The sequence below is a fragment of the Dreissena polymorpha genome, chromosome 2 (assembly GCF_020536995.1).
Source record: "Dreissena polymorpha isolate Duluth1 chromosome 2, UMN_Dpol_1.0, whole genome shotgun sequence".
Lineage (NCBI taxonomy): Eukaryota > Metazoa > Mollusca > Bivalvia > Myida > Dreissenidae > Dreissena > Dreissena polymorpha.
In genome coordinates, this window is record NC_068356.1 from 5,841,160 (window position 1) to 5,861,356 (window position 20,197).

Here is a 20,197-nt window from a genome sequence, read left to right on the forward strand (position 1 = left end):
TCTTGTGAGACTTTGTAAAAATATTTATCATAATCATATCTTGGCAAAATTTAAAACTGGTTCATGTGGGTCTAAAACTTGGTCACAAGGTCAAAAAAGTATAAAATTACTAACACTACATGCTCCAAACAGGTGAGCGCTTATGGTCTTTAGCCCTCTTGTTTAGCAAAAAGCATTAAAAGGGTACATGTAATTTAATAGCTTATTATTTGAAAATTTGGGCTTTTGTATACATTAATAAAATCGATACTGTGTGGTTACTTATGTGTGAATATTTATCAAGAACTTCATCAAACTTTTGTACAGAAAAAATATTTAATTCAAATATATATGGCAAGATGCACATAGATTTTTATGGATATCTGGTAATACCTGGCCTAACATCGAGAGATTGCTAAGAAAACAATTTATTTTTGAGAAACTTAATTTAGTTTTCTGTGAAAATAAAAAGAGGAGTAAGAGCTTTTACAGTGGCTTGTATGTTCTAGTAATCAGTATGTTCTAGTTATCAGTATGTTCTAGTTATCAGTATGTTCTAGTTATCAGTATGTTCTAGTTATCAGTATGTTCTATATCTATTCTAAAATGTGACTGTAACCACTTTAATGTGCTGTAAAAAAAGTAAGTTATAAAAAATGCAGGATTGTGCAGTGCGTCTCTCTAAAAATCATGCATCACTTATAATTTATCGTTAATGTCTTGACATATTTGAAATTTATGGAGAAAAATATGCATGACAAAATAAGTAGGACAAAGTAAAGAATGTGTCCAGCATTGAGGCTAATGCAGCCTGAATGCCAGACATAGCATAGTGCGTTGACCTGCAGATTTGTTGCACTAACTGGTAATGTCATTAATTCAGACAAAAGGGAATAAAGCTTTTGATGTTTGTAATTTTCAAGCCCATGCATCACATTAAAAGGTGATTCACCTCTTTTTTTTGCATAATATTAAGGTATCTGTTGTAATTAATTCAATCATTAATTTGACTTCACTACATAGTGTGATTTGAATTAGAAAGAATTACATGTATTTTACTTTTAAGTGATAATTATGTCTTAAATATCAATCCACCATGTGAAACATATAATGTACATGCATTAAGCTTTGTGTTCCCAGAGCTGGGCTCATTTCAAAGTAGAAGGGAACTGCAATGCTACATGTTTTGGTAGTAGAAGGGTACTGCAATGCTACATGTTTTGGTAGTAGAAGGGTACTGCAATGCTACATGTTTTGGTAGTAGAAGGGTACTGTAATGCTACATGTTTTGGTAGTAGAAGGGTACTGTAATGCTACATGTTTTGGTAGTAGAAGGGTACTGTAATGCTACATGTTTTGGTAGTAGAAGGGTACTGCAATGCTTCATGTTTTGGTAGTAGAAGGGTACTGTAATGCTACATGTTTTGGTAGTAGAAGGGTACTGTAATGCTACATGTTTTGGTAGTAGAAGGGTACTGCAATGCTACATGTTTTGGTAGTAGAAGGGTACTGTAATGCTACATGTTTTGGTAGTAGAAGGGTACTGCAATGCTTCATGTTTTGGTAGTAGAAGGGTACTGCAATGCTTCATGTTTTGGTAGTAGAAGGGTACTGTAATGCTACATGTTTTGGTAGTAGAAGGGTACTGTAATGCTACATGTTTTGGTAGTAGAAGGGTACTGCAATGCTTCATGTTTTGGTAGTAGAAGGGTACTGCAATGCTTCATGTTTTGGAAGTTGAAGGGTACTGTAATGTATAAGGGTACTGTAATGCTACCTGTTTTGGTAGTAGAAGGGTACTGTAATGCTACATGTTTTGGTAGTAGAAGGGTACTGTAATGCTACATGTTTTGGTAGTAGAAGGGTACTGTAATGCTACATGTTTTGGTAGTAGAAGGGTACTGCAATGCTACATGTTTTGGTAGTAGAAGGGTACTGCAATGCTACATGTTTTGGTTTGCTCTGTTAATCCACTCAATATTTGCTTATTTCAGCTCAAAGTGGTAGTTCATTCTGAACAATGTTTTGTATGCACTTTAACTACAAATATGGCAACAAAATAATTAAAAGGCTCTGCCAAAAAGTCATTTTCCTAAAGACTGTAACAAATAAATAAGATATGCATACATATTGTGTTTAATAGCTTTGAACAATGTACCAGTGCATTAGGGTCCTGTCGATTTCGAAAGGCAAACAGCAACAAGCAGATTTGAGTGAAACAATTCAAACTTTAAACTGCATTTAAACTTAGACAATCTTAACCTTTCTGGGTCAGTGTACATTATTGGGCTTGCAATTAAGGAAAGTGATTGCTGATCTAATATTCTGATCCAGGATTGCACTGTTCGAGATTAAATATACCCCTGCAAACAATGTTTGGTTGTCAGTAAAAGTCACTTGGCAGTTTGACAAATTAAATTGAGACTTCAAATATGTCATCATCATGAATAGTAGATGTAAAGCACACTTCTTTCATGCCCAGTTATCCTTATATTACATAGCCCATTGATAAAAATAAATGTGCAAAAGCATGAAATTGAAGGAAAATAAGATGTTTTATTATTTCATTTTCTGTTTGCAGACCGTCAAGGCCTGAAGAATCGAGACAAGGTGAGCCGCCTGCAAGAACTGCTGATCCAGGCCCTACAGAACCAGGTGGGCGCCACGCACCCCGAGGAGCCTGGCCTCTTCCCCCGGGTGCTTATGAGCATCTCCAGCCTGCGTGAGCTCGGCGTTGAGCACAGACGTATGCTGGGCAGTCTAAAGGGGCAGATCAACTTTGCCCACGACCTTTATGCAGAAACCTTTGACCTGCTGAGCTAGTTTTGCAGCAGTGTTTACAACCGCTGAGTGTTTATGTTAGTCGTGATTTTGTGTTTTTGAAGTCATTTATGATCCTATGTTTGAATCAGTGTCTCAAGTTTTAACTGGTTCTTGTTCTTTCTCTCATTTATCGCAAGTCACAAAGTGAAGCGATGAAATCACAAATCATTGATATCATAAGCTTCTTACAATATTGTTGTTGTCATTGTTATTATTGTTTTTTTTTGCATTATGTATTTATTGCTGATCATTGTCTTTGATCCATGATGGCATATATAATTTTTTATATGGTTTTTGTACTTTTTCTAAGGTGATAACTCTGTGTCCCTACAAAGCATATACAAAGTGGTTTTTTGTAGACTTGCATTCTGAAAAGGAAAGTGTTAACTCCTGAGTGAGGCAATATCACGCAGTAGAACAGAAATTACACAATTAAATTAGGTCTGCAATATATTAACATTTGCATGGTATGTAATGTATATATACAGCAATCTTTTGCAGTATTGTCCACGTTTATGCAGTCATTCGAAATATTGGTAAAAAAAAATTATGATGAATTAGAACAGCCAAAATAATCAGCTTACACAAGCAAAGCTTTCCTACTTTATTTCATAAATGTCTTCAAATAAGGTTTTTTGATCTCTATTTAAGCAAGTTCAATCATGAATATTGAAGTAAACATGTTTTTAATAGATTCTATTGATTCTGTGGAAATACTTGTTATGACATGTATTGTATTATTATGCACAAAAGACAGTAACATAATTTGCCCCATCGGTGCAAAAAGGTTCCATGTGACATTGAAATTAGAAGGCAAAAAGGTTCCATGTTACATTGAAATTAGAAGGCAAATGGTACCTTTTTGCACCAATGAGGCAATATTACACTGTAACTCAGAATGTTAGTATTTTGTGCCAGCTTAGATTTAAATGTCAAAGTTGAAATGTTAATGTCAAACAACGTTTGATTTAATAATTATTTTTAGTTCTTAAGAAGCACTACCTGATTTATCTTGTTGTCGATCAAACTTGTACATCATTTGAGCAGATGGTAACTGATGATGGTTTCATACTTCCATCAAAACTTTATTCTCTCTTGAATTATAGATTTCTTTTTATGCAATTATTGACTAGACAGAATATGCTCTGATATTTACTGGTAGATAAGCTTATTGACTGAGGCACAGCAAAGGCCAATATGTTATTGTTTCAGTGAATATCAAATCATATTCCATGGCTCTCTGGTCAATTATTCAACTAATAATACACATGTAATGTTTAACTGGCGTTGCACACACTTGTCTGTGAAAAAGAATGCAAAAGGGTAGCCAAAATGTGTTATTTATTAATGATGTCTTTAACATGACACCTTATAATGCCTAATGATTTTCTTTGCACTAACATTGTTTTGAGCATGTAAAAACGGGGGACAACGCCAGTTTCTTTTTATATGACCACTATCTTTCGTATACTTCTATCATGTTGATTAAAATTAAAGAAATATATAGTCTTTTGAAAAACTTGGTTAAGTGGGGGCTTAATAAAGATTTAAACAAAAATACTTTTATGTTAGGTTTTGTGAAATGAATTTCAATTATCTATGCATTTGTGTTTTGTTCTTCTTTTTTGTAATCACGTTTTGTTGTTTTGTACAGTTTAGTAGATTCTGTCAAAATAATTATGTATTCAGTAAGAAAAATGTTGTTTTTTTTTCTTAAGTTTGTATCATAATATTTGGACAAGGGTAACTGACTCACTGATTAGAATTTCTCTGCCACACACAAATAAGTCTCGTCAGTGTGGCTATAATGTGTTCAGATCACTCATAATTTGTATTAATGTACAGGTACAGTTCAGTCTATGGAGACAAAGCAGGTAGTCAGGCTTCTAAGCAAAGTCTGGGGCTGCATTTCTTTAATTACATTTGCATCAGTCTTGCTCTGTGAAAATAGGGTTTAATGCAATGTAAAGTATCCTTGCAGACTAGCCGGTGCAGTCTGGGAAAATGGGGCTTAATGCAATGTAAAGTATCCTTGCAGATTAGCCGGTGCAGTCTGCAGAGGCTTATCAAGGACAACACATTTTGCTTTAATGGAATTACAGTATTTGTATTTGTTTATTGGAAGTCTCTTTTAAGGCAAAAAGTTTTGTCCTTGGTGAGCTTGGGCTGACTTTATATGCTAAACTGGGACGACACTTCGTGTTACGCACATTCATTAAACCAAGTTTTCACAGTGCAAGGCTCATATGGATTTAAGTATGATTAAAGGCATCATAGTGTGACTGTTGCTGCCAGATGTATAGCATGAAAACTAAACACTCATTTTTACTCTTAGGATTAATCTTATATATTTCCTTCATGTTTGATAATTTGTGTTCGCGCAAAATTATGTTTAATCAAGTGTGTTTAATTTAACCATAGATATGGTTTGGTGTGATTCTGTTTTATTGATTTTACTCAATTCCAGTACAGAAATAAAATAATATCAGTGCATAAAGATTAATGTGATATTAATATTGCTAAGCTATTTAAAGTGTTTAACCCCCATTTTTAAAAATATTGAGTCTCAATATATATTAAGTTAATAATTTGAAGTGATTAATGGATGAAGATGAAGAGTTATAAATATTGCTTCTATGCCTCTAGTCAACTAAAACCAATACATAACTAAGTTAATAATAATTTTGTAAAGCATAGAGCTAAACTCTTCCATACCATACTTTGATAAACATTTACATGTTGCATCATCAGTGGTCCTGCATGTCCACCATTATGATATTTTACTGACTTGCAATTGCGAGTGCTATTTTGAAGAAGAGATTATTTTTAGTAATGGGATGCAACTCTTGTCATTGTTTTGATTCAATGAAAGTGTAAGTTATCTTTCCTACTAGAAGAATTGTAATTTGACGGTAATAAGAACTATTTTTATAATAAAGGGAAACAACTTAATTTCAAAAATATAAATAAATTTTGCAACTCAGTTTCAATACTTCCATACATTTTGTTATTGTTTAGAGCTTTTTGAAGACCATTTATATTCTAGGATATCTTTTTATGTCTTGAATCATGTTGATTAATTTGTGCTGTGAAAGTTGATACAATGTCACTATATGTATATAGTAGAGGTAGTGCAGATGTTTTCTATTTATTTATTTATTATTTTTGAGAAGTTCAAACTTGAATGCTTGTGAAATATTTATTGTTAGAAAGGAAACTTAATGTTGATTGCTATTTTACAATCTTTTGTAAAGATGTTGAGATTTATCCAATCTTTTATACACTGTTGTTTTTGTACTTGTTAAGTCTACCATTTTGTTGTCCTGTTTTAGTTCTCTCAAATTCAAGTCTTTAATTTAAGGCATAAATTCAAGAAGACATTGATGTTTTATAGCCAAAGTATTTTAACCTGTTTCCTTGTTGTATTGTGTTTAGATTGTGTCCTCTAATTCCATTTTTCAGACAATACAATTCCATATTTCAGACAATACATTTCTGTTTAAAAAACTAATAATTGACTGCTGTTGTTTTATATTTTGCTTTTAATGTTCCAGTTTTGAAAGTTCACAAACGCTTAAGTGCAAAATCATAGCAAATTAGTTGTATAAGATTTAAAGAACTAATGTTCAACAAAATGTGTACAATTGGATAATTTTTACCCTAATTTAAAATTGTCGGAAGGTGTATATGTAATTTTTAAAAAAGCAAAATGATAATAAATCAGATATGGACAGAATATTGCAAATATGTTCGTTAAAAAATGTGTTTAGGTTTGTGCATTTTCTAACAAATAACTATGATTCAATCATTGCTTATCCTGAGATTGCCATGTAAATGTTTCTGAAAGTGTCATGTCAGCCAACCTAGTGTCTGTATTTGTCCTGGTGCTTCATATACATCCTCATGATCCTATGGTTACATATCAGACACAGACCTTGTGGTTTTAAACCCATTTTCATGTTGCTTCTTCTTACTGTGACCATGCAAAATGTACTGTAAATGTTCTGTTGTGACTAACAAAAACCGAAATTTTTGCATTGATGATTGTACATTTTTTGTGCTTTACTTATTATTACGGTAATTTTTATCATGAAATGTTTATCTATTGTCACAATTTATGTTTTTATTGTTTATTTCCGCTTTTTATACAAAAATGGTTTCTACAGAGTCAGACATGGTGCTTGGATGTAGCGGATATCGTCCTGCCAATTTTTATTAATCATCCTTGTGTTTGACTTTGAATCAATTTTATTTTTCAAGATGAATATGTCTATATGTCATATGACATTTTGAGTGTAAATGTGTGATAATTATATGACTCATGTTTTGTTAAAATGGGTTTTATTCCACATGCAGCCAGCATAGCTCAAGACCAGCCTGCACAATTGTGACTGCTTCTTGTTGGTATTTACCCTTTGCATGCTGGGAAATTTGTTGTCTGCTAAAATGTTGTCTGATGAATTTCTAAAATTAGCATTTTCTTCTATTTTTTTTCAAAGAATACTATCAGAATAGCAAACAGTTTGGATACTGATTAGACGCTCATCTGGATCAAAAAATTTTGCAAATTCCTTCAAAATTCGGTTCCAGCACTGAAAGAGTTAAAGTCAGGCAATGTTTTGTGGTCTCATTAGGGGACATTATGACTCCTTATCAGAGTATACAGATTCAGAGGCATATCTGGAGCTACTCTGTTCTGATATCGCCTTATATGTTATAAGGCCCATTTTTGTGCGATATGAATCATGCCATGCTTCATTAGCAAGCTACAATTATTGTTTGATCATTGGTTATATATTTGTTCAACATCTGCCAGATGTTCATTAACATTCTGTCAACCCATGGGTCATGATTTATAAACATTCGATGTATATCATGCTTGAGCATAAAACAGTTGTATAAAGGCATCTTTAAAAAAAGTCATATAAAAAGAAAATACTGCTAAAATGAAACACAAAACATTTTTACATTTCTTGCAATTCACAATTTCTTTTTCATCATTGAACACGAAAAACATCTGCTTGATCCACTTAAGCTGTATAAGATTTTTTGTCACCTGAAATCAATTCTTAGCGCGGAAAAGGAAGGAAACAGATGTTTAATAAAAATATAAATAACATGAAATAAATTCCTTAGAAGAAAAAACATTATTTATATTAATCGTAATTATTAAGGTTTATTTTCAAAAAATTGAAATTATTTGTGAATCCACTCCTTAATTGATTACCTTTCAAAAGGTACCACCCATGCATCATTTTGTTTGTTTTTCTTGTTTATTATCATTGTTGTTGTTCTATATTTTTATTAGTGTATGGTTTTAAGGTTCACTGTAGTGCTGTACAAAACTTGCTTTGCTGCAAAACATTACACCAAGTGTAAATGCTTTTTAGTTGATGCTTTTTTCACACATCTCTCATAAATATTTTATTGCATTTTGTGCATTGTTTGTTGCACTGCATTTTTCAAAGTGTGTCAATGACAGAATTCCATTTGCAGTAGTGGTAATTAGAAGTTTGCCATCATCGGGTTAATAAGCTCACTTAGATTGTTTTACAAATGGTTGATTGTTTGAGGTTTCAAACAAAAATATTTTTATTTTGTTAGTGGCATAGTTATGGCAGTTAAACAAGTAGGTTGTTTTGCAGAAGGAAATTTGACATTTTTGTGGTATTTACAAGTTTCAAACTGGCATGCACATATTTTTTAGCTGATTCACAGACACACACACAATCTTCTTTTAATTTATTATTTATTATATGCACAAAAGTTAAGGATTATTTTCAATGAGAAACCAAATCTGTGTGATTGAAAGAATAGATTGTTTATTTAAAAAAAAAAAGTCTGACCAAATTATTTTTTACAATTGTATTAAACTAATATTCATGTAAATAGTTTCAGCTTAGAAATATGAGATGTGTGTAGTTTAGGTTGTGTTTACAACAAAGTGGTTTCCTGCTTGGCAAGAAAGTAAAAATGTAAAAAAAAAGTGTTGGTTTTAATCTTAAATTACAATATCATTAGATTGTTTATGCTTGAACATCCTATCTGTTTACTGTTGAGAACTTCTGTGCTGATTACATACTGACATATAAGGCAAAATTTTTAACCGAGACTATTCACCATCTTGGGATTTTATGGAATAAGTACTACCAAGGTATTGACACATTAGCACGAAGAAAAAAATCAATAAAAAATCAGGATTACAAAACAAAAGCATTACAACTTCATGAACGCTTTTATTCGCGTTGCAATATCCTCTGCATAACACCATTAATTCATGGCATTTCTTTAGTTTTCATACTTTATTTGGCCAAGCCAACTTGTACATGTTACATAGTAATAGACGAAGGTGCTTGCTGTGATGGACTTCTGTTTCAAAAGTGCTCATTATGTAGGCAGTTTTTCACTTCCATGGTCACTTACTTGCTTTCATGTTTATATAAAGTGGTGTTTTTATACGCCCGTATAAAATACAGGACGTATTATGTGAAACCCCTTGGCGGGCGGGCGGGCGGGCGGCGGGCGGAAGGCATCACTTTGTCCGGACTCTAATTCAAATTGTATTCATCCGATCTTCACCAAACTTGGTCAGCATTTGCATCTAGTTGATATCTAGGCCAAGTTCGAATATGGGTCATGCCGGGTCAAAAACTAGGTCATAGGGTCAATAAGTGCATTTTCAAAGGGGCCACTTTGTCCGGACTCTATTTCAAATTGTATTCATCCGATCTTCACCAAACTTGGTCAGCAGTTGCATCTAGTTGATATATAGGCCAAGTTCGAATATGGGTCATGCCGGGTCAAAAACTAGGTCATAGGGTCAATTAGTGCATTTTCAACGGCGCCACTTTGTCCGGACTCTAATTCAAATTGTATTCATCCGATCTTCACCAAACTTGGTCAGTAGTTGCATCTAGTTGATATCTAGGTCAAGTCCGAATATGGGTCATGCTCACTAAGTGCATTTCAAGGATTTAAAATGGTGTCTGCTCTCTAATTGATGTAGTTTTCATCCAATCTTCACCAAATATGGTCAATAGTTGTGTCTAAAGGACATCTTGGTCAAGTTCAATATGGGTCATTCCGGGTTAAAATTTAGGCCACTAGGTCACTTACTGCATTTCAAGCATTTAGCATGGTGTCCAAAACCTTCAAACGGGCGTATCTTGTGACAGTTTGGCACTCTTGTTTGAAATAATTTATATTAAATAACACAGCATCCACCTGAACTCTTGAAGAGACTTAGGAGCATCCAAGTTTATTAAGTTTTGTGCATGTTTTGAAATTGAAGTAATGTATCTTCCCTGTAAATTTTAAAGTATTGCACCAGAATTTTCAAATAAAGAACCATTTTTAGACTGGGATCTGTTCTTAAATGTTCACAGTCAGGTTTGATTTTTGTTGACATAGAAAATAATTTGATTCCAAAGTCGCATTCATGCAATTTAATGTATGTCAAAGTTTTGCTGCGGAAAATATTAGAAAAATCAGCGCCTAATTAACCTGAAACTCAAACAAAGTAAATTTCTAACCAAACATAACTATGCAAATTTGTTGCAGGCTGTACAAAGGAGCCTTAGACAAGGTGGAATACAGAATTAACATGCATTCCAGCTTCTGTTCTAGGTTCTTAATGAAAACAGATTAAATGAAAAATAAGGATGCAATATAATTTCTTTAGGACTTTTCGGTGCAGGAATCAGATCAAATTCTTTATATCAGAAAAAAATAGCAACTCATGGCATATAAGTAAGAAATAAAATTTATTTTGGGGAGTTTTCTGTGCAGGAATTAGATTGGATTGGTAATGGTGAATTTGACATTTTTACATTTTATAAAGCTTCTATCTTTCAAAATATCTCTTTTCTGAAGTTGTAGGCAAGAATTTATTTAAGCGATATGCTCTCTGATTTGACGTGCATGCAAACTGTGTGTGAAAGCATTCATTATTGTGTGAAGACATAGATGTAGACTTGTATAGGTAGTCAAAAGTGAAAATGGAGTTCTGACTGCAAATGTGTACACTTCAGTATCAAAATGTTTTGTATGAGAATCTTAATGACATTTTTCTGTATTATCTATGAATTTCGACTGAGATTAGCTCAAATGTTTACTATAATATTGGGCTGACAGATTAATAAAAAAAATACATATGGCTGATTGATTGATTGATTGATTGATAGATGGATTGATTCCTATTTTCCCTCCAACATTTAAAAATTGATTACAAACATAGTAATATTGTTAGCAGACATTACTAGTAGTTTGCAACTGATGTCAATTTGTAATTGATGAATATTTTTATGACAAGTATTTGAATAATCCTGGTTTATCCAAGTTATTCCTTAAGTTTGTTTTTGTTTAAGTTTGTTATACCAAAACTTAGTTTTGCTGATATAAGTGTGCTTGAAGAATACATGTTTCTTGTATGTGATTTTTCTGCACTGTTCTTGACATATCAACCCCGAAACTTGTTGTGATCTTTTTAGTCAAATTGTAGTTGAAAAGCTGTCCACTTGATTTTTGTATTGTAAACTTTTAGAAGTGCTAATTTGTGGTTTTTGAAATTTTGTGTCTGTATGCATGTGTTATTTAGCTGATAGGATTGGTGCATTTTTGTGTATTTGTACACTATTTATAAAATATGTAAACACACAATTCTGAAGATACTCACTTTAAAAAGATTTACTACATTTGTAACCAAAAAAATGTAAACATATTTAAAAAGTATTAGAAATTAGTGTAAATCTTTATTTTATAGATTGCATTTCAACATGTGATTTAATAATATCCATTTTGTTTAAACTGAATATGCAGCATACCTTGGAGATACGTACCAGTGTTAAAAGAATTTCACGAAACTTATTTATATTAGTTTGATTTATACAATTTCAAACCATATTTGTAATTATCAAAACCAGTGTGTGCGCGTCTAGTTGTATATAAGTTGTGGTCACAGCTCATGGTGTTACCCACCAGTGTCTGTTGGCTGTTGTGTGGGTTTATGGGTGTTGTCTACACTTGTCCTGCGTCAACCCTCTGTGTTAACGTTAGAATCTCAACATTGTCTTGTCGTTGTTTGACCAGCAACAGAAGTCCAGCAAAATAAAACTTCCATTTTCAGCTTGCCATGTGTTCTGTTGATTTCTGCAACCCATTTATATGTTGTCTTTGCTGAACACAATTAATACCTATGGTACTACATATTAAGTAGAGTATTTTTGAAAAAATGGTGACTAACTCTTTTGAAATTCTATTAAAAATGGCTCGTGGTTAAATTTGCATGCAAACCCGTTAAGAATGGTCACATCTTACAGGGAACGTGTTCATATCAAACAGTTATATGTAGGCAACCCTGACTTGTAAAAATGGACATGAATCCCGGGGCGAATAAAAATCCTGTGTATGGATTTATTGCAATTGTTTGTTTTCCACAAACGAGTCATACAAGTTAACTATTAGCTGGGGCCCATGATTGGAATGGTTTTTAATGTGCTGATCATGTTCTACATTGTTTGGGAGAAAAGAAAATATTTGTTCCCACGAAAAAAATGTGTTATCTCGAAAAAATGTGTTCCCATGGGGGGTCGTTATCCAAAATGGCCACTTAAAATAATTTTTAGGAGGTTGCCATTTAACTAAACATCCTAAATCAATCGGAAAATCAGAAACATGTATGGATGGGAGCTTGGCATTTTGCGAGCAAGTCTATACCCGGATGTAAATGGATTTCTGATAAGCTAGGCGTTCATTATTAGCTTGACTTCAAAGAAAAATGAAAGCTATGCTACTCGCCCTGGCGTTGGAGTCGCTGTTGGTTAAAGTTTTTTAGCCTGACTTTGCGAAGAAAAATTAGAGCTATACTACTCGCGTCGGCGTTGGTTAAAGTTTTCGATAAAGTCAAATAACTTTAACACTATCAAAGATAATTAACTAAAACTCGGAATACTTCTTTATGACAAGACAATTGTGTAGGTCAAGGTGCATAACTCTGTCAGCATTATTTTTAGAGTTATGCCCCTTTTTATACTTATAAAATTGAAAAATTTGGTTCAGTTTTTGTTTAGATCCACTTTATTCCTAAAGTTTCAAAGCTATTGCTTTCATACTTGCAACACTTACTATCATAAGGGGACTGTGCAGGCAAAGTTATGTAACTCTGACTGGCATTTTGACATAATTATAGCCCCTTTTATACTTAGAATTTTGAAAATTTGGTTCAGTTTTGTGTTTTGGTCTATTTTACTCCTAAAGTATCATAGCTATTGCTTTCAGACTTGGAACACTCGCTAACTATCATAAGGGGTACAGGTTATGTTGCATAACCCTGGTTGGCATTTTGACGGAATTATGGCCCTTATTTAGCTCATCTGATTGCTCAGGTGAGCTTTTGTGACCGGTCTTTGTCCACATTTGGTTTGTAAACACTCTAGAGGCCACATTTCATGTCCGATCTTCATGAAACTTGGTCAGAAGATTTGTCCCAATAATATCTCGATCAAGTTCGAAACTGGGTCATGCTGGGTCAAAAACTAGGTCACTAGGTCAAAAAAAAGAAAAAACCTTGTAAACACTGTAGAAGTCACATTTCATGCCCAATCTTTATGTAACTTTGTCAAAATGTTTGCCTTAATGATATGTTGGTTGAGTTCAAAAGTGGTTCCGGTCCGTTGAAAAACATGGCCGCCAGTGGGCGGGGCAGCTTTCCTTATTTGGCTATAGAGAAACCTTGTAAACACTCTAGAAGTCACAATTTTTGCCCAATCATCATGAAAGTTGGTCAAAACATTGGTTTTATTGATATCTCAGACGAGTTCGAAAATGGTCCAGATCGGTGAAAAAGCATGGCCGCCAGTGGGCGGGGCATTTTTCTCTATATGTATTTAGTGAAAACAGGTGAACACTCTAGAAGTCAGATTTTTGGCCCAACTTTCATGAAATTTGCTCAGAACATTTGTTTCCTTGATATGAAAGTTGAGTTTGAAAATGGTTCCGGTCAGTTGAATAACATGGCTACCAGGGGGGGGGGGGGGGGGGGGGGGGGGGCAGTTTTCCTAATTTGGCTATAGTGAAAACATGTGAACACTCTAGAAGTCACATTTTTGGCCCAATTTTCATGAAATTTGGTCAGAACATTTGTTTCTTTGAAATGAGAGTTGAGTTCGAAAATGGTTCCGGTCAGTTGAATAACATGACTGCCGGGGGGGGGGGGCATTTTTCCTTATTTGGCTATAGAGAAACCTTGTAAACACTCTAGAAGTCACAATTTTTGCCCAAATCATCATAAAAGTTGGTCAAAACATTGGTTTTATTGATATTTCGGATGAGTTGGAAAATGGTCCAGATCGGTGAAAAAACATGGCCGCCAGTGGGCGGGGCATTTTTCTCTATATGTATATAGTGAAAACATGTGAACTCTCTAGAAGTCACATTTTTGGCCCAATTTTCATGAAATTTGGTCAGAACATTTGTTTCCTTGATTTGAGAGTTGAGTTCGAAAATGGTTCCGGTCAGTTGAATAACATGGCTGCCGGTGGGGGGGGGCAGTTTTCTTATATTTATAAAGTAAAAAAAGCTTGTAAACACTCTAGAAATCACATTTTTTACCCAATCATCATGAAACTTGGTACAAAGATTGGTTTTATATATATATCACATAATTAATGCCATAATTATTGCCCTTAGATTTTCCAAATGTTCATTACATTATACAAAATCCTTGTAAACACTCTAGAGGTCACAATTTTGTTTCAGATTTTATGAATCTTGGTCATAATATTTATTTTTGTAAGCAAAGTTTGATGTTTGGTAAGTGAGGTCAACTCAAAATATAGGTCATCAGGTCAAATCTTACAAAAACAAAAACACTCCATATGCCAGAGTTTTGGTTCAATAATGATGAAACTTGACCAGGATGTTTGTCTGGACAATATCTAGGTCAAGTTTGACGTTTGGTAAAGTTTGAATGAGCCGACTCCTCTCAGGTGAGCGAACTAGGGCCATCTGGGTCCTCTTGTTTACTTAGTAACTTTTAATATTTTGTGAAATTTTGTGTTAAGATGCACTTTACTTCTGAAGTATCAAGGCGATTGCTTTCAAACTTCAAATACTTTCTTACTATCATGAGAGTACTGAACCTGGCAAGTTGACTTTGACATTGACCTTTGAATGACCTTTAATTTTAATTCTGCTTAAATTGCCTTAACTTCTTTATTTTTGATCAAATTTGATTCATATTTTGACAAAACAACTCTTACCTGTCATACCACAATGGAGTCCACCCAAACCATCCCCCTCGGCCCACCCCAGAATCCCCCCCTACCAAAAAAAGTGTTGTTTTTTTTTCGTGTTTAAAAAATAATTATTCCCCACATTATTCCCCCTCTGCATCCCCACCCAAAAAGATTTTTGTTTGAAACATGGTTAAAAAAACACAAATATTTATTTTTATTATTTTATTTTTGAAAGACCGTCCAACCATCCCACCCAAGCTATTGCTATCAAACTTGAAATATTATCTTATTAGTTTGTTTTATGTCTTTACAAATGTTCAATAGATTGTGGAAAATATACCTGAACTCAGAATCGTCTATAATTTAGCACTTCTTGAAAACATAAGCGATCAATATGTTTCAATTATAGTCCTCTTCCAGTTAGAATATGATAATATTACCTTGACCTTATTGAATATGAACAATTTCCCCATGATGGCTTACGTTATACTGCCGAGCACTCGAAAAGTCGAGCGCGCTGTCTTCTGACAGCTCTTGTGTTATGGTTTCAATTTTGAGATAAAATGGTTCCCTACAAATCTGTTTTATATACCGATGCAATTTATAGATAATATAAAATAGTCGGTTGAAGAGACCAATATGCAGATGCCGACATTGACGCTCGATTGGTCATTGTCGGCTCGGGTACTCCTTACATGTACCCCGGGTACTCTTAAGTATACTTTTATGTACCCCGGGTACGGTAAATATACTTAAATGTACACGGTCGATATTAGACTGTACCGGAGTTGTTTTTCCGCCCAAAATCCGATAGTATTGTTTATCTTAATCAAACTTCTCTTTTAAAAAAACTGCATTAACGTATGCTTTTTGAGAATGAGTTTCGATAATATATATGCCATTAAACAGAAAATTGACAAAAAATGTGAATATCATTAATTAAAAAAAAGCCGATAAAAAAACGCCCGATTTATGCCCGATTGGTAATTGTCGGCTCGGGTACTACTTATATGTATACTCATAAGTATACTTACATGTACCCAGGGTACGGTAAATATTCTTAAAGGTACCCGGGAAATTAAACGCTAAATCGGTTGTTGTCTGCTATTTTTTTGTAATTAGTTACATTCACATTTATGTCAATTTTCTGTAAAATGGCCTCTATATTATCGAAACTCGTACTCAAAAAGCATGTTGATACAGTTTTTTAAAAAGAGAAGTTTTTTCAGATAATCGGTAGCGCGTTTTACGACATCGGATTTATGGCGGGAATACAACTCGGGTACATTCTAATATCGGCCAGGTACGATTAAGTATATTTTCCGTTCTCAGGGTACATGTAAGTATACTTAAGAGTACCCGGGGTACATGTAAGTAGTACTCGAGCAAACAATGACCAATCAAGCGACATTTGCGGCGTCGGCGCCATGTTATAAATTCGTTCAAGCCACGAATTTTGTCATAGCTACATTGCGAAGTTATACTTACTCCATATGTATTCGGCGCGATTGAAGCCCAGGCACCGTGCCATAATTTCCAAAATTATGATAGCGTCACATATGCACGCTACATTGAGCATGTGGAAACCTTTCTTTGTAACAAATATTCTCATCCATCACATGGCGATCTAAGTGTCAATGGTCCGTCAAAGACTCCTCTCACGCTTGGAAAACTATGTTTATTGTGAAATATTTGTTTAAAATCATATAATATTATGACGCTTATGTTGACGGAACGAAAGTTGGTGAAAATTCGGCAACATCGAAAAAAAGCGATTATCTTTAATAAGGCTCGATTTGTCAGTGTCGGCTCGGGTACTACTTAAAGGGGCCTTTTCACAGATTTTGGCATGTTTTGAAGGTTGTCATTAAACCCTTTATATTGATAAATGCAAACATTGGATTTAAAAATCTCCAGTAAAAATCAAGAATAAATTTTAAAAAAGAAAAAAAGAACCACTGACCCCAGAGTCCTGGAGTAAAAAGTCTACCACTTAGACCACTCGACCATCATTCCTGATGCAATAATTGATGTATTTTATACTTTATATAAGCAATCCTCGTAGTTTCACAAAATATTTCAACAACAGAACTTTCCAAATTATTAATTCGTTTCGCGTTGCAACGTTTTATAATTTTCAGGTTTTTACATCGTCAAACGATGCATATAATGGCTATTTTAGAGCTTGGTGAATGTTCAGTATTACTGTTCCCTCACACATATCATAACTAAAGTGAAAATTTGCGAATCGGAAACAACTTTTTTCAATTTTGTCAATTTACGGAAACGTGAAAAGGCCCCTTTAAATGTAACCCGGGTACTCTTAAGTATACTTAAATATACTCCGGGTAAGGAAAATATACTGAAACGTTGTTTGGATTACCTGTATGCCAAACGCATACTGGCTAAATAAAAAAGAGATTTGAAAAAAAAAGTATTTTAGTGCATATTCTGTGTGTATTAAACCTTAAAAAGTTGCACTAAAACATGTCAATTTGCTATAGTTAACTTGTGTATTGACGTCTGTTCTTGGCGCTACCTCCATAGCGTGAGCTCGTCATTTGTAAAAAAAAGTCTATTTGATTGACAAAAAAATGTTTGTTGAGACTACAGTGTATTAATTTAAACGCAACGGCTCGATGTCATTTCAAATGTAAACGGTCGGTGGCGAGTTAACATTGCAGTGAATGATCATTGAATCTTCGCTGAATCGCACTTACACTTTTTAAATAAGGCATAATATGTTGAAACAACATGACAACTCTACTGTTACATTTCTGTAGTATTTAAAATAATTCAGCGACACATTGGAAAAAAATTGCCTGTTTATTAAATGATCAATTCATCACCAAAAGAAGTGAGGCCTTTGATCAACGGTTGTGTAAATGTTCCGAAGGAGTTCATGTACACTTTTATGGTGTGTGATCAGCTTCGCAGGATTCGGCTGTTCAACACTTAAGCGGCCATTTAAGATAAACTTTAGACCCAAACAAAATTATCAAACATTTTCTAATTATAGACAATCCCAGAAATCGATTACTCCAAGATTATGATGATATGTACTATTCAATAAAAAAATCTGCCTCGGTATTGAATCATACACATTTTCTTAATGAGTATATCTGGAAGTATATACTTTTTTTTATAAAGAAACAATAATGTTTTAATCAAAAGGCAGATATCTGATTTTCAAAGAAATTATATATCTCGATCATAAATCTTTAAAAAGTTCGCTAATTAACATCTCCGGAATTATTACCGCTAAAAATCACAAAGTTTACTTCAGACTTTATATGCGGAAATAACCTTTATAATTATCTTCGAATAATAAAATTCAAAAAAGAAAGAATTGTGTTTTAAGCAAAAGGCATATATGAAAGGATTTCTTTTAAAAAAATACAGCAAATTCGGCCTTAACCATTACGTTAAGAATTTGACAGATAACAGCGTTCTACATGTCACCCATGTAGAACGCTGTTATCTGTCAACTTCTTCAGTACCAAGATTGCGGCGGGGTCACGTGATAGCCAATATGGCGGCGGTCAATTTATCGACTCTGGAATTGAGCACATGTGCTATTTATCAACAGGGTTAACAATTAAGTCACATTACGTAACTTAAACGAAACATTTACATCTGTTTGCTTAAATTGTCGTTAAAGTTTTGAACAACCAGGCCCGGTACTGTCATACAGGGTATCGCCTATTCACATACTTCCCGTTCTGCGTCGCACAGGGACATGGAATGGTACCAATGAAATTGGAGAAATAAGCTTTACTTTAAATTCGGATGGAATCCTTGAATCACGGCTTTCGCTCTGGAAACTACTGTGAAACTCAACTAGTTGTAACAACCCACGATCTTCTTAACTTCTATGACCAAAATAAACAAGTCGATACCATCATCCTGGACTTCAGTAGGGCCTTCGACGCGGTCCCACACCAACGCCTGCTACTGAAACTTGAGAAAAAAACTACGGAATCCGAGGCAACCTCCTGTCCTGGATCTCGAACTTCCTTACCCGCCGTGAAATGTGTGTGGTCGTTGACGGGGAGAAATCAGACCAAGTACCAGTGGGTTTCGGAGTTCCTCAAGGGACAGTACTAGGACCGTTGCTATTTTTGTGTCATATCAACGGCCTGCCAGAGAGGATGAAGTCCCAGATTCGACTTTTCGCAGATAACTGTCTCCTTTACAGACCTATAAACACATTTATAGAGCATGACATTCTGCACAAATAACCATCACAAATTGGGCCAATGAATGGGGGATGGAAATTAACGGAAAGAAATGTTACCTTCTAAGTTCAAAACACAAATATAGTTACTTCAACAATATTAACAAAGAAATCCTAAAAAGATTACAAGAAAATCCTTACCTTGGGATCACCTTATTTGAAGACATGGAATGGAAAACTTATATCACTAACATAACAAAGCGAGCTAACTCCACTCTTGGATTTCTAAGACGAAATCTCAGTCACTGCCCTTAGAATTCCGCAAAAATGCCTTCTTAGCACTAGTCCGCTCCAAACTAGAATATGCCAGTGTTGTATGGGACCCATTCCACCAAACAGACATTGACCGCCTAGAGGGTGTCCAGCGATCAGCCGCAAGGTTCAAGCCAGAGACTACCGCTCCAGACAGCCTGGTTGTGTCACAGAAATGCTACACAAGTTGGAACTCCCACCACTCCAAGACAGACGGCGCGCCCAAAGGTTGACACTATTGTACAAGGTGGTGAAAGGGCACGTACCGCCCATTTCCATTGAACGCTACCTTAAGCTACTAAGGCCTAAACGTACACTAAGAGCTGAACAATACGAGAACTATATCCATCAAAACATAGTGTGTAACCTTGTGAACAATAACTCCAAGTGCGTTGAAACTATTCCAGCAAAAACTGTCTTCTTTAAAAATTCATTCTTTGTTTTTAACTGTGATTGATTGGAACAAACTTAGTGATGACATTGTGAACTCTTCAACAATTGACATTTTCAAAGACAATGCATTAAAACATCAATAGTGTAACAATCGCGCACTCCACCACCGTCGAATTAAAGCCAGAATTGGTTTCTTCGACGCACCCATCCAGATCCAGATCCAGACGTGTTATTCTATCATTTTTGTCAAAAACTACCGAAAAATACAAAGTAGATGAAC

The 20,197-nt window shown here is 34.5% G+C and overlaps 1 protein-coding gene across 2 annotated transcripts in view; it reads left to right on the forward strand.

Annotated features, from left to right (window-relative positions):
* The window catches only part of LOC127865679 (uncharacterized), a 459,001-nt gene that overhangs the window by 95,590 nt on the left and 343,214 nt on the right, over nucleotides 1–20,197 (forward strand). The window contains exons 8-9 of one of the 2 annotated variants that reach the window (XR_008042730.1): nucleotides 2,561–3,589; nucleotides 3,624–9,151. Coding sequence is in view for 1 of the 2 variants with exons in the window: in XM_052405603.1 (XP_052261563.1) it covers nucleotides 2,561–2,802 (242 nt within the window). In the remaining variant the exon portion in view is untranslated. Of the gene's footprint in view, nucleotides 1–2,560; nucleotides 9,310–20,197 lie in introns of those variants that run through there. The other variant, XM_052405603.1, reaches the window with a different exon arrangement.